Source organism: Danio aesculapii, chromosome 19, assembly GCF_903798145.1.
Source record: "Danio aesculapii chromosome 19, fDanAes4.1, whole genome shotgun sequence".
Lineage (NCBI taxonomy): Eukaryota > Metazoa > Chordata > Actinopteri > Cypriniformes > Danionidae > Danio > Danio aesculapii.
Genome location: NC_079453.1, coordinates 46,152,750 through 46,165,601, shown reverse-complemented (window position 1 = coordinate 46,165,601; position 12,852 = coordinate 46,152,750). Strand labels below are relative to the sequence as shown.

Below are 12,852 nucleotides of genomic sequence, written 5' to 3'. Positions count from 1 at the left end.
CTACAGTGTAGAGTGGAAAGTGAGGGATTGATAAGAGTGCAGAATTGAGAGAACAAGAAAGAGAAATTTGGAATTGAAACTGAGAGTAGAAAGTAAAGAGTAACCAGTGTTGGGGAAAGTTACCTTTAAAAGTAATGCATTACGATTTTGGATTACTCCCCCAAAAAGTAACTAGTTGCGTTACTTTGTTACTTTTTATTGTAATTAATGCCAGGGGCGCCGCTACTGAGGGAAAGTTAGGATGATTCTAAGGCCGACCCCCCTGAGGAATGCGTTACATTACTTTTGAGTTATTTTTCTTAAGTAAAAGTAACTAGTTGAGTTACTTTTTATTGTGAATAATGAAGTTAGGATGATTCTAAGGGCCCATGCCGTTTTGGGCGCCCCAGAGATACTACACTGAAAAAACGGTTGCAAACAATTTATTTGTGTTGAGTTTAAACAAACAAATTAAATGTAATAATGTTCAACTTAATTTGTTTAAATTCAGCCCAAATAAATTGTTTACAACCACTTAACGTAAAAAAATTGAGTAAATCCAAGGAATCATCTGTGAATAATTTTTTTTCAGTGTATTAGGGGCCCACCATGAGTACCCACACAGCTCACGCTTCACTTTCATCCGGACACGCACGAAATGTTGTCATAGGGCCTGTACCGGCCAGCAGCGCCCCTGAATAATGCATTACGTTACTTTATTTGGTCACAGTTTATTTTAATGGTCTGTTTGTTGAATTTAAGTTACATTGCATCTACATGCCAACTAATTCTCATTAGATAAGTAGACTGTTAGGTTGGGGTTAGAGTGAGTTGACATGTACTTGCAAAGTTACTTATAGTCTGTTGAAGGAGCATATCAAGAGATATTAGGCAGACAGTCTACTAATACTCAAATGGACCATGCTACCCTTTATTTTAAGTAAAAGTAACTAGTTACTTTGTTACTTTTTATTGTAACAAAATGCCAGGGGCGCCACTTCGTCTGCGACACTCTCAAAATGTTGTCACAGGGCCTGTACCGGCCAGCGGTGCCCCTGAGTAATGCGTTGCGTTACTTTTGAGTTACTGTTTCTTAAGTAAAAGTAACCAGCTGCGTTACTTGCCATGCCGTTTTAGGGCCCCCAGAGATACTATAAGGAGCCCACCCGCTCTTCACTTTTGTCCGTGACTACACCCCCCCCCCCCTTTTTTTTTTTCCCCACTTTCGTCCGCGACACTCTCAAAATGTTGTCACAGGGACTATACCGGCCAGTGCGCCCCTGAGTAAAGTGTTGCGTTACTTGTTCTTAAGTAAAAGTAACTAGTTGCGTTACTTGCCATGCCGTTTTGGGGCCCCCAGTGATACTATAAGGGGCCCACCCGCTCTTCACTTTCGTCCGTGACTCCACCCCCCCCCCTTTTTTTCCCCCCACCTCCGTCCGCCCCACCCTAAAAATGTTGTCATTTTGTACCAGCCAGTGCCGTCCCTAAATAATGCGTTACGTTACTTTTGAGTTACTTTCTCTTTATTAAAAAGAACTAGTTGCATTGCTGTTACTTTTTATTGTGACTAATACCAGGGTCGCCACTAGGGGGAGAAAGTTAGGACGATTGGGCCCATGCCGTATTGGGGTCCCTAGATATACTATTAGGGGCCCACCTCCCCACCCGGTCACTATTCACTTTTGTCTGTGACTCCACCCATCCACTCCCATGCTTCACTTTCGTCTGCAAACCCATGTGCCAAACCTGCCCCCCCCCCTTCACTTTCGTATGCAGCAACTTCAACCCTCCTCCACTTTCGTCCACGACACCCACGAGATGTTTCCATAGGGCCCGTACCAGCCAGCAGCAGCCCTGAATAATGCATTACATTACTTTTGAGTTACTTTTTCTTACCGGGCTGAAGCTTGATCTCTTTCAGAACTTGGGAGGTGGTGTGTGTGTGTTTTTTTTAAGAGGAGCTCTGCACTGAACAACACACTGTATAAGCTACACCATTTACCTCTAAAACACACAAAAATTAATAATTTAAGATGCTATCCAACTGCATCTGTATCTAACTTCTTGACCCCAGAGCTATAAGCACTTTGAATTGACACTGTGTATGAAATGTGCTATATAAATAAACTTGCCTTGCCTATATATACCGTACATACAGAATGATTAAAGCAATGAGTTTGCTACTTTTGTCTTAGCTTTATTAGCTCAGTAAAATCACTGTCCATTGAGAAAATCCCATTTCCTTTTCGTCCATCCATTCAAAAAGAGAAAACTTCCATCGCAGAAAAGTAACTCGCATTACATTTTTAAAAAGTAGCTCAAATATTATTAATTTTTTTATTTAATAGTAATGTCTTACTTAGAAAATATTACGTAACTCGCATTACTTGTAAAGTTACCCCCAACACTGTGTAACACCATTAAGACACTTAAAAGGTGTAGTTCACCTAAATCTGAAAATTATGTAGTGATTTCCTCATCCCAAACCTTTGAGTTTCTGTCTTCTGTTGAACATTAATGATCTTTTGAAAAATCTAGATACCAGTAACCTTCATAGTATATGTTTTTCTTACTATGTAAGTCAAGGTTACATCTTCAAAATATCCTATTCTTCAACAGAAGAAACTCAAGGTTTGGAATCTCGTGTGGCTGAGTAAATAGTCATTTTAGGTTTTTGGGTGAACTAACCCTTCAAGTGTTTATGTTTTAGTCTTGTTCTTAAACTCCAGATATGCATTTAGAATAGATACACTGGAAGTTCAGAGAATAAGCACTACTTAGGGCCCTTGAATGAAGAATATGAAAGGTACATTTCACACACGCCTCTGCAGTGTGATGAATATAGTGAGGTCTCTGTGGAGGAGTTTTAGAAATTGAGCCGAAGTTCTATTGAATTACATTACATTTGAGTAACTTTTTCTTACAGGGGTGAAGCTTGATCTCTTTCAGAACCATTATATAAAATAATATATAAAAGAACAATTATATAAAAAAAATAATAAAATAATGCTTAATTCAGTAGTTCTAGTCTTCTATTTATTTTCATATTTATTTGTTTTTTATTCTGTTTTCTCTCTCAATATTCAAAGCCAATAACTGCAAACATCACTCAGGGGTACTTAAGATTTGCATTTATACACAAAGACAAGAAATTAGTTAGAAAAGGGTTTTAATGTTGCCAAATATTAAAATAGTGCATCCACAAATTTAAAATACACTCATTTGTTCACCCTAAAGACCTCCAGACCCTCAGGAGTTTCTTTATTCTGTTGACACACACTATCATTTTGAAGCAAGCTGAAAGCTGTAACCATTGACATCCATAGCAGGAAAAACTAATCCTACAGAAGGCAATGTTCACTGGTTTCTTCGAAATATCTTGTGGTTGAAAGGTAAAAATGAATTTTCAGGTTTGGATGAAAATAAACTGATCTCATGGTCTATAAACTGACTAAAGGTAAAAGTGTAAATTCCCATTTGAACGTATTGATGTTTTGATTTAAAGTGAGCATAATGTCTCAATAACAGGTCTTTACTTTGTACTTATGTAGTCATTACAATGACCACCTGTAACAGATAAAACATGATCTTCCAAAACAAAGATGTCAGCTCCTGAATGCACAGCCAAGAGGGAACGCAAGTATAAGAGAACAGCCTGGAGTGTATCTGCTACTAGATCTCTGGATTTAAATAAAGCTAAATTGATTAAACCCAAACATGCCTCTTTCTCCAAAGCTTTCCAATACAAAGCATTACAGCCACTCACCAACCAAGCTTTAACTTTGGAAAAGAATTGCAGTTTAATTTTACACACCATACACAAAAAAAGGACTGAACCAAGGATATCAAAACTATTAACTATAATTTGCACCCTTTAAAATGTCCAGCTGTATTCGGTTTTAAATTGGTTCACTGTGAAGTTTAACAGTGTCTCCACTGATCAGACAGCCGAAGAGAAGCGCAACACCAATACAATCAAATGAAGACACATGCACAGGAGTTTGGGGTTTTGTTCCTTTTTATTTTTTTGATACAAATTCAAAAAATGGTGGTCCTTTACTTGCCAGGGAGGATGATGCCGTCGTACTGAAAGACAAGAAAAAAAAGTGTTCAGGTAAATTCAGTTTAATGACTTGAAAAACAGCAAACACAAGAGATTGCACTAGAATTTGAACTTTAACATTTGAAAACTTCTGCCTAGCATTAACACTGGCAATCATGATGAAAAAAACAAATAAAAGTGGCTGTAGAGGGGTGGGAAGGTGCGGTGGGAATGACATTAGCAAGCAAAAAAAAGGTGGAAACGTCATATAAATGACCGGCAGCTCATTCTAAAACTCAGTCACATTCTGGTTTAAATTAGTATATAATTAGTGTAAACTTCATGATCTAAATGAATTAGCCTAAATATTAATGTTACAAGTTAAAGCAAGAGCAGGGAACTGAATCAAAAACTGTAGAGAGTATTTCATTTGTGGCATTTTTGCAGAATGTAATAAGACAATATTGGAGCAAAGTTGGAGGAGATTAACATGATTGGTAAAAGGTCCCGGGATGGCAGTGCACTTCTCACTGATGTGATCAGGCAATTCCACACACCTTCTGCTGGAACCAGCGCATGGCCTCCTCCTTGCGGATGCGGTGTTTAGCGCCGATGCGGCCCGTCTTCCTCTTTTTGTCAGCAATGCTGAACCCAGGTCTGCCAAGAACCTACAGTAAACAGATGAGGGGATAGTTTACAAGTGAAAAGTCTGATCTTCCCAAACTTCAAATGATCATACATTTTGTTCAGCAGAAGACGAGTGAAGAATGCTGATGACCAGATAACAGCACACACTAGTGATGAGCATTATATCCGCAGGGGCTGTAGATAATCTGCAGGTCAGCAAAACTACATTGTGTAAAATACGACTGCATTTTAAATGCATTTTTGATCCAGCAGACAGACAGTAATATTAGACTATACTATTAAAAAAAATGTCATTAAAAAATAATGTTGCCTCAGGGATGGACATTTTCCATTATTTAAGCAGAAATGGAAACAAAAATAAGTCAGGCTAGAAGAGTAGTTTGGGAGCATTAGCAAAGTGAATTAATTAGTTTATTGCTTGGGCTAAACATAATTTGTTAATGATGGCAACAAGAATGTTGCCATTAAATTCTGAATGGAGTAATAAACCGGGTGTTCATTTTACTGAAAAAAGGCTAATCCATGCAACCAAACTTGTGTAATTTATTTTCTTAAATTTACCATCAGTACATCATTCACACTGCACAGATTGGCGCTCTCTCTCTAGTAAACTCACTTTTCCCTGTTATGGTAACAACAAAAGAAACTCAAGCTTGAAACATCTATACATGTTTCACAAGTTGTTATTTTTGTGTAACCAAAATGTTCAATTAATAATATATACTACAAACAATATTAATACTCATAACTCCCACAATAACCTTGCACGTTAAATGTGGTGCAGAATGTAAACAGTCACATCCCTCAGAGAATACAAAACCTTTACACATTTAAATATTCAACAACCAGATTACTAAAATAAACACAAATTAGCACCACAAATCTAATTCTTTAGTTTTAAAGCGGAAGAAAAACTGAAAATGTAGAACAAAATATTAAAAATATCTTTTGGAAACAAAACCTTCTGCATCTGTAATGTAAATAAGACGTCACTTTTTGGGTCCATAAAATACATTTAAACATAACTTACCACGTAAAAGTCCAATCCGTAGATTCCAATGCTTGGGTCGTACTTGATGCCCAAATCAATGTGTTCCTGGATACCAAAGCCAAAGTTTCCGGTGTCTGAGAAGTTGTTCTTTCTCAACTCGTACTCGCGCACCTGGAGGAAAAAAACACATTAATAAAATATTACATTTAAAAAGTAAACTATAGATCATCCATAAGCAGGCTGTGAGGGATACGAATGGTCAAATAGCAAGACAAACTTCTGAACTGCGAAGTATAATTGCAAAAAAATTAATAAATAAATAAATAAACCTCTTGCAATATATTTTTTTCCCCCCTCAGAACCAAATGTGACAAAGAACTTCAGGTTTCTATATTATGAAGGGAAACAGTCAGCTGAGAAATGTGGGGGGAAAAAAAGAAAAGAAAGGTTCATGGGAGAAGTTTGGAATGATTTGCCCCTATTTAGTTTGGTCCAAGTGGACAGAATATGTAAAGCCATTATGGACGGATTTTTATTTGTGGAGGTATGATCTTTGTGAACAGACTCTCACCCAGTCTCTACCATAGACCGAGAACAAATGTAACATTTAATAAGGAATTTGATTACTAAGAAGAGATTTCAACTCCCTCAAACTGTTAAAAAGATAAACATTATTAATACTGAAGTACTAATTTGTTTTTAAATTTGTTTATATCGTTAAATGTGCAAAGAACAAAATCTAACAATATCAACATGCTCTAATTTGATTACATGTAACCTTTCTATCTCCTGACCATACTCAAGACATTATATCAGGTTTTAAAAAAAAGTCAGATAAAATTATCTACATTAGCCCTTTTTTTCAAAGAAATGCAAGATGCAAAGTCTCATATACTTAAGTAGGGCTGCACGATTAATCGAAACAAGATCACGATCTCGATTAGACCCTACACACAATCTTAATTCAGCTTTTCTGCGATTCAGCCAATTATATTTTCATGGTCAGGAGAGAAGGCAGTCGCAGAAGCCTTCCCAGCAACATTGACACCTTCAAATGGCGTTAAGTGTCACATACTGTATTTATAAGGTATAACACACCAAAAAAATGACATCTGTCTTCATGTAATGATGTATTCACAGTCGCGAAATCACACGTGAGCTGACCGCCAGCTGTTTATTGAAAAGCACGCATGCACGCAAATGATGCCTACTTTAGTAAACAGAACCTGCATAGGGTGTGAATAACAGGTAATAAAGTTGTAAATGTTCAGTTTGAGGGCCGTGCGGGAGGTTTGATTTGCATGTATGTGTTTTTTTTCTCTCACAGTGACCACAGCCATGAGCTACACTCGGAAGTGAAAGTGAAATCTGTGCGCTCATCATTTAAACGATCATATCGCATTTTAGAGTTATGATTATGACAAGCATTTGATATGTTTTTTTCTTTCATAGCGCGAACAGTGTTGTGCATGAAAATAAATGTTTACTGTGTCAGTATAAAAACCCTAGCCTATATATAATGGAAATATAATGGTCTCATAATGTTGTCAATGACAGATGACAAGCACGTCTTAAACATAATAAATCAACTTCAGAATTATGAATAGTTATATTCTGATGTCCTCATTTTACTGTGTATTATCAAACAGGACATATTGAAAGTCTGTTCAAGTCCACACTAATGACTATACAAAAATTTAGCATTTTAAGCAACAGTGGAGCTACACATAGGCCTAATATTATTAATGTTGTTTTACCATGTGTTTGAGAATTAACAATAGTAATAGGCTACTCATTTTAACCTTTTTTACATTTACAAAAACGTAAAAAAAATAATAAAAGCAAAAAAAAAATTATTATAATTACATTTTTTTGCCAGAACCGAGCAGCCCTACTTAAAGGATTTCTTGGTATTAGCATGTTTCTGCAGAATTTTAAGACGTCAAATTAAAACAGATTTCGAACAATTGAAAAACCCAAGCGTCACCATTCTGCGCGATATTTCAGAACTGCCACAAATGAAAAAATGTTTTCCCTTCATTTCAAGCATTCATTGTCCTGTTTATTATATCTCCAAACGTTTCCATCTCACCTTCAATCCCTTCTCCAGGATTTCCTCAGCCTTGGCTCCTCGAACAGTGCAGTGGACTGCAATCTTTTCATTTCTACGAATACCGAAGGATCGCACAGTGTAGCGGGCTGAAGGAAGAACATGCAAATAATGCGACATTAAATTTGCGAGAACAACAAGTCACTCCACATTCACAAGATAAAGCAGGGGCATGGGGATTTTTTTTTTGGAGTATATACACTTTAAAAATGTAAAAAAATAAATAAATTCTTTACATTGACTAACATCAAAAAACTGTATTTGTTCATGTTAGTTTGTCTCCTCTCCTCCATTCAGCTGGTGTGCGGTCTGCAGCAATATGGCTGCTGTCGCATCATACAGGTGGATGCTGCACACTGGTGGTGGATGAGGAGATTCTCTATACCCCCCGCAAAAAAAAACATCTAAAGCGCTTCGAGTGTCCAGAAAAGCGCTATATAAAAAGGAATTATTATTATAAAATTGCACATTTGTCCTCAAGCATGAACATGGATGTTAATAATACATCAGTACATGTTGAACTATGATTAATCAATGCTGTACAAACAGTTCAGGTTAGTAAGTATATTACCTAATAGAACATTATTGTAAAGCCTGACCGAGAATAGTCATATTGGCCAGCCCTTTTATTTATTTGACAAAATTACAAAGTTTATATCCCAAATGTGTTGGTTTCAAACAGCAAAAATGTATGATCAGGAACCACCACCACTTTAAATGTAGGAGAAAACGCCACTCACCCTTGGAGAAGACTGGAGTCTGTCCTGTTAGCTGCTCCAGCACTTTAGCAGCTCTGGTCAGTCTGTCACCGCTCTCACCCACACAGATGTTCAGGCACAGTTTGCGGATGCGCAGCTCCTTCATGGGGTTCTCCTTCTTCTCGCTCTGGTCCTGTGTAATTTAATAACAGAAATAAGGAGCTGTCAGGATAAAGAAGTGCTCACCAAACTTATCTAAAAGGCCGGGTGTCAAGAGTTTAGTTCCAATAATAAATCAAACACACTTAATCTAATCAAGGTCTTAGTAGGTAAACTTGACGCAAATTTGGTTTAATATTCACACTTTCTCCATATCATTTCAGAAAAGCATTCTTTGCATAGTCTAAATAGGGAAATCATATTAGCAGACAATGACTTTCAAAAGTACTACATTATTCATTCAATTAAATAGTGCTGTTATTTAAGTCATATTAAATGCTATTTCAGACAGAATATTCAAAGTAGCGTGGTAAACCAATATATGGACGTTGACACTGAACGAATGTGCAACCATAAATTAACTTTAACGTTGCCTCAATCGCATTAATAACACTCGTTAATAAAGTCAGCAAGTTAAACTCAGACTCATTATTCAAAGTAGGATGGTAAACCATGAAGTCAAGTCAGTTTCAGCCAAATATGTTGAACATTCTTGAAATAGAGCAAAGATGAAATAACAGTCCTCTGAGCCAACAGTGAAAACAAGCCATTTATAAATAACTATACAAGACAGCATATAAAACAAGTGACAATAGTGCCAAACGGGTATATATAAATATCACAAGTTGTCACTGTTCAGAAATGTACGAATGTGTTGAATATAAAACTTAATTTACTTTAAACTTTCCTTTCTTTTTACCCAATTCACGATCTGGTCCATTGTAACTAAATATAATCAAGTTAAATGAGCTGTCAGGAGAGTCCTTCACAAACCTGCATCAACTCTCGAATAAAGGCTGACAAGTACAACGATTAAAGACACTGCATCTCTTAGTACTTCCTAATGGTTTATGACCTTAAAACACGACAAACTTTAATTAACTAACAGCTATTATAATACTGACCCGAGTCTGAAATGAACATGCCCGGACATATCCAGTATTTGAACGTCGGCTAGCATAGCCAATAATCGATCATAAAAAACATTAACGATGACATAACTGTTACTTATTCGACTGTAATTTTAACAGTAAAAACATTGTACGTTGTATTTTAAGCATGTAAATTACTTTTCACGCGTCCATGACGTGCCGTTGCAGCTCTTCGGCACATTATGAACCTAGCGGTGATATTAGCCTCATCCGACTATTCTGGCCACTAATATGTCCGTTCTTCTGTTTGTCACGTCAGTAGCGACTGATAACGATGTACTTCGTGTGATTATTGCATAAATACAAGCAGATGTTTAGTGATTTTGATGATACCCCGGCTTGGTCACAATTTTTGCTGTACTCACCGCCATGTTTGATCACTTGAAGAGAACGATACACTTCCGGCGCAAAGGATTTATGCTGCGTTTTGCGTCCGCAGAACTACACTACCCATCATTCCTCAAACATAAATATTGTGCTTCCGGTACATTTCATGAGACTAAAAATAATCATTACACTTATTAGACACGCAGAGACACATTGTGTGTACTTTCGCCACGTATTAAAACTAAAGTGTAGCCAAGATTACAACTTTTTTTTTTTTATTTGCGTTGAATCCCGGCCGTGATGTACTTAAGATGTACAGCGAGAAATAATTGTGTTATTTTATTTATTCTGAAATTATTTAATAGTTCACATGACAAACACAAAAAATATTTAAAATAACTTATGTTATAATTCACTGCGTGCATTTATTTAGTTTAAGGATAACAAATGAAAGAACGTTGAAAATAAATCTATAAATATCTAAATACATCTAAATGCAGATTCAGATTCTGTGAGAAAAAAAGAGAATTATTCATTTTATTTGTGTAGCTTGGTAAACATGCGGAGACCATCATATTTTAGGTTTTACATTTGGTCCATAATGCTCAAAATAAACGTTTCTTAAAATGATGCAACATTGCAATGACAATTTGAACCTTTATTTGCAGTTTACACTGACTATGTTGCACTTTTGTGTAACTTGGTGAACACATATGTGACATACTTATGTGAACAATGGTTCCACTTCGAGCCTCGGCTGGGTCAGTTGGCATTTCTGTGTGGAGTTTGCATGTTCTCCCTGTGTTGGCAGTGGGTTTCCTCCGGGTGCTCCGGTTTCCTCCACAGTCCAAACACATGCGCTATAGGAGAATTGGGAAAGCTAAATTGGCCGTAGTGTATGAGTGTCTACGGGTGTTTCCCAGTACTGGGTTACAGCTGGAAGGGTGTCTGCTGCGTAAAACATATGTTAGATAAGTTGGCAGTTCATTCCGCTGTGGTGAGCGCTGATTAATAAGAGGGACTAAGCTGAAAATAAAATGAATGAATGAATGAATATATGAACAAAAGAAATAAGCACACAGTTTATACCGATTATCCTTCCTTTTTATTCCCCAGATTATGGATATGATGCTGTTCAAATTGATATGACATTAATATGATCATTTTAACAGTTATTTCCACAGTTTGGAAATAAAAAACGTTTACGGACGGACACACACACACACACACACACACACACACACGCACACACACACACAGTAATTTAAAATTATGATATAAATGTTTAATCTTTTGCATAAATCCAATTTAAATAATGTTTTAATTCAAGTTTTTTTTTATTGTTTTCTTCTGGTTCATGACAAAATAATACAAACACATATTACAAATGATCAACTAAATGTAAAGCCAGAATGTATACAGTGGTTACTATGGACAAAAGTACAATATTATTAAAAGAACCTGGTGAGTAGTTTTAAATTGTGTTAAAAGACATAGTTACATTAGACCAAAAGTGGGGGTACACACAGGGATACACACAGGGGCCTCTGCTTTGTCTTTACTATGTCATTTGTAAAGTAAACGTTCATACTAAGCTGTTTTAATCATTATATTGGCCCATTCTTTTAACTCTGGAATTTTGGGAGTTTTCCAGTGTTTTAAGATGACTCTAGCTGTCACTGAGATCCCCACCATGATGACTGTGAACTCTCCTTTTGTAATATTTGGCATCTGTTCCCCATCTCCCAGTAAGCATAACCTTGGTGACTGTGGTATTAATATTACAAGCCATGTACCTTAAAATATTTAGAGTTTGGTGCCAAAAAGGCTGAACTAGTGAACAGTCCCAAATACAATGAATAAATGTGCTTAAATAATGATTAAAAATGATCATTGCACAATATTTACTTTTCCAAATATGTGGAAGACTCTGTATAGATTATTTATAATCTAAATACAGTGCTCAGCATTGAGTATACACCCCAATTTGAACATTTTTATTTTTATCCTTTTCTCAGTGAATACAGACATTTTTTGCAATGGTTTCTATTTGATCTTCTATTTTCTGTTTAACAAAACAGATTTATTAAACAGTTATATTCATTAAAATATGAGTTTGGTCACCTGACAGCTTTTAATTCAAGAAAAGGATTACAAAAAAAAAGCCACACACATATATATATATATATATATATATATATATATATATATATATATATATATATATATATATAGCTGCAAGCAGCAATTAACGGGGTTCAAGCATCTTAGACGTTTAAGGTTTATTAGTTAGGAAGTCTGTAAGTAGTTTATTCAACAATAAACTATATAATTAGAGTTTTAGAGTTTGTAGATTGAGTTAAAGGGCCCATAGTTTACCTCTTTTTTATGATTTAATATTAATATTATGGTTCTTCTGAGTGTGCCAGTTTAGGTTCAGTTTAAAACACAATTCAGATTTGTTTATTATAATGTGTTAAAAAAGTGTCATGTTGGGGGCGTGTCCACAGCTCGCTGATTTAGGGGTGTGTTGCTTCACATGTAGACTAGTTTCGGCTTCCCGCCCAACGTAACAAGGGGGCGGGGCCATGAGCTCACCCGCTCTGTGTTTGCAACACAGACAGGCAGATTGAAAGGAGGAGGAGAGGATCAGCATTCAGTCGTACATGTACGACTCTGACACAGACCAAGCAGAGAGTACAAAATCATTTGTGTCTTTGTACAGTTTTACAGCCAACTGTGTGCTAGTTTCAAGTGCCGAGCTTGTACACAGAAACTAATAACCACACACACTGAATTAACTTTGACTGAGGGACCGGATGCACCGCTCGAAGCCACGACACGGCACACCAGACACTCTCTGTGGGGCGGCAGAGATATGAAGTATCCCGAATCATCGCGCC

At 36.5% G+C, this 12,852-nt stretch overlaps 1 protein-coding gene across 1 annotated transcript; it reads right to left on the bottom strand.

Annotated features, from left to right (window-relative positions):
• Positions 1-3,982: 3,982 nt before the first annotated feature.
• Positions 3,983-10,064, bottom strand: rpl11 (ribosomal protein L11). Its single transcript, XM_056479493.1, has 6 exons — positions 9,988-10,064; positions 8,514-8,664; positions 7,756-7,862; positions 5,703-5,834; positions 4,582-4,692; positions 3,983-4,068 (listed from the first exon to the last, which is right to left on the bottom strand). Exons 1-6 carry the CDS (start codon positions 9,991-9,993, stop codon positions 4,039-4,041), a joined length of 537 nt encoding a protein of 178 aa, XP_056335468.1. The 5' UTR covers positions 9,994-10,064; the 3' UTR covers positions 3,983-4,038.
• Between the last annotated feature and the right edge of the window lie 2,788 nt (positions 10,065-12,852).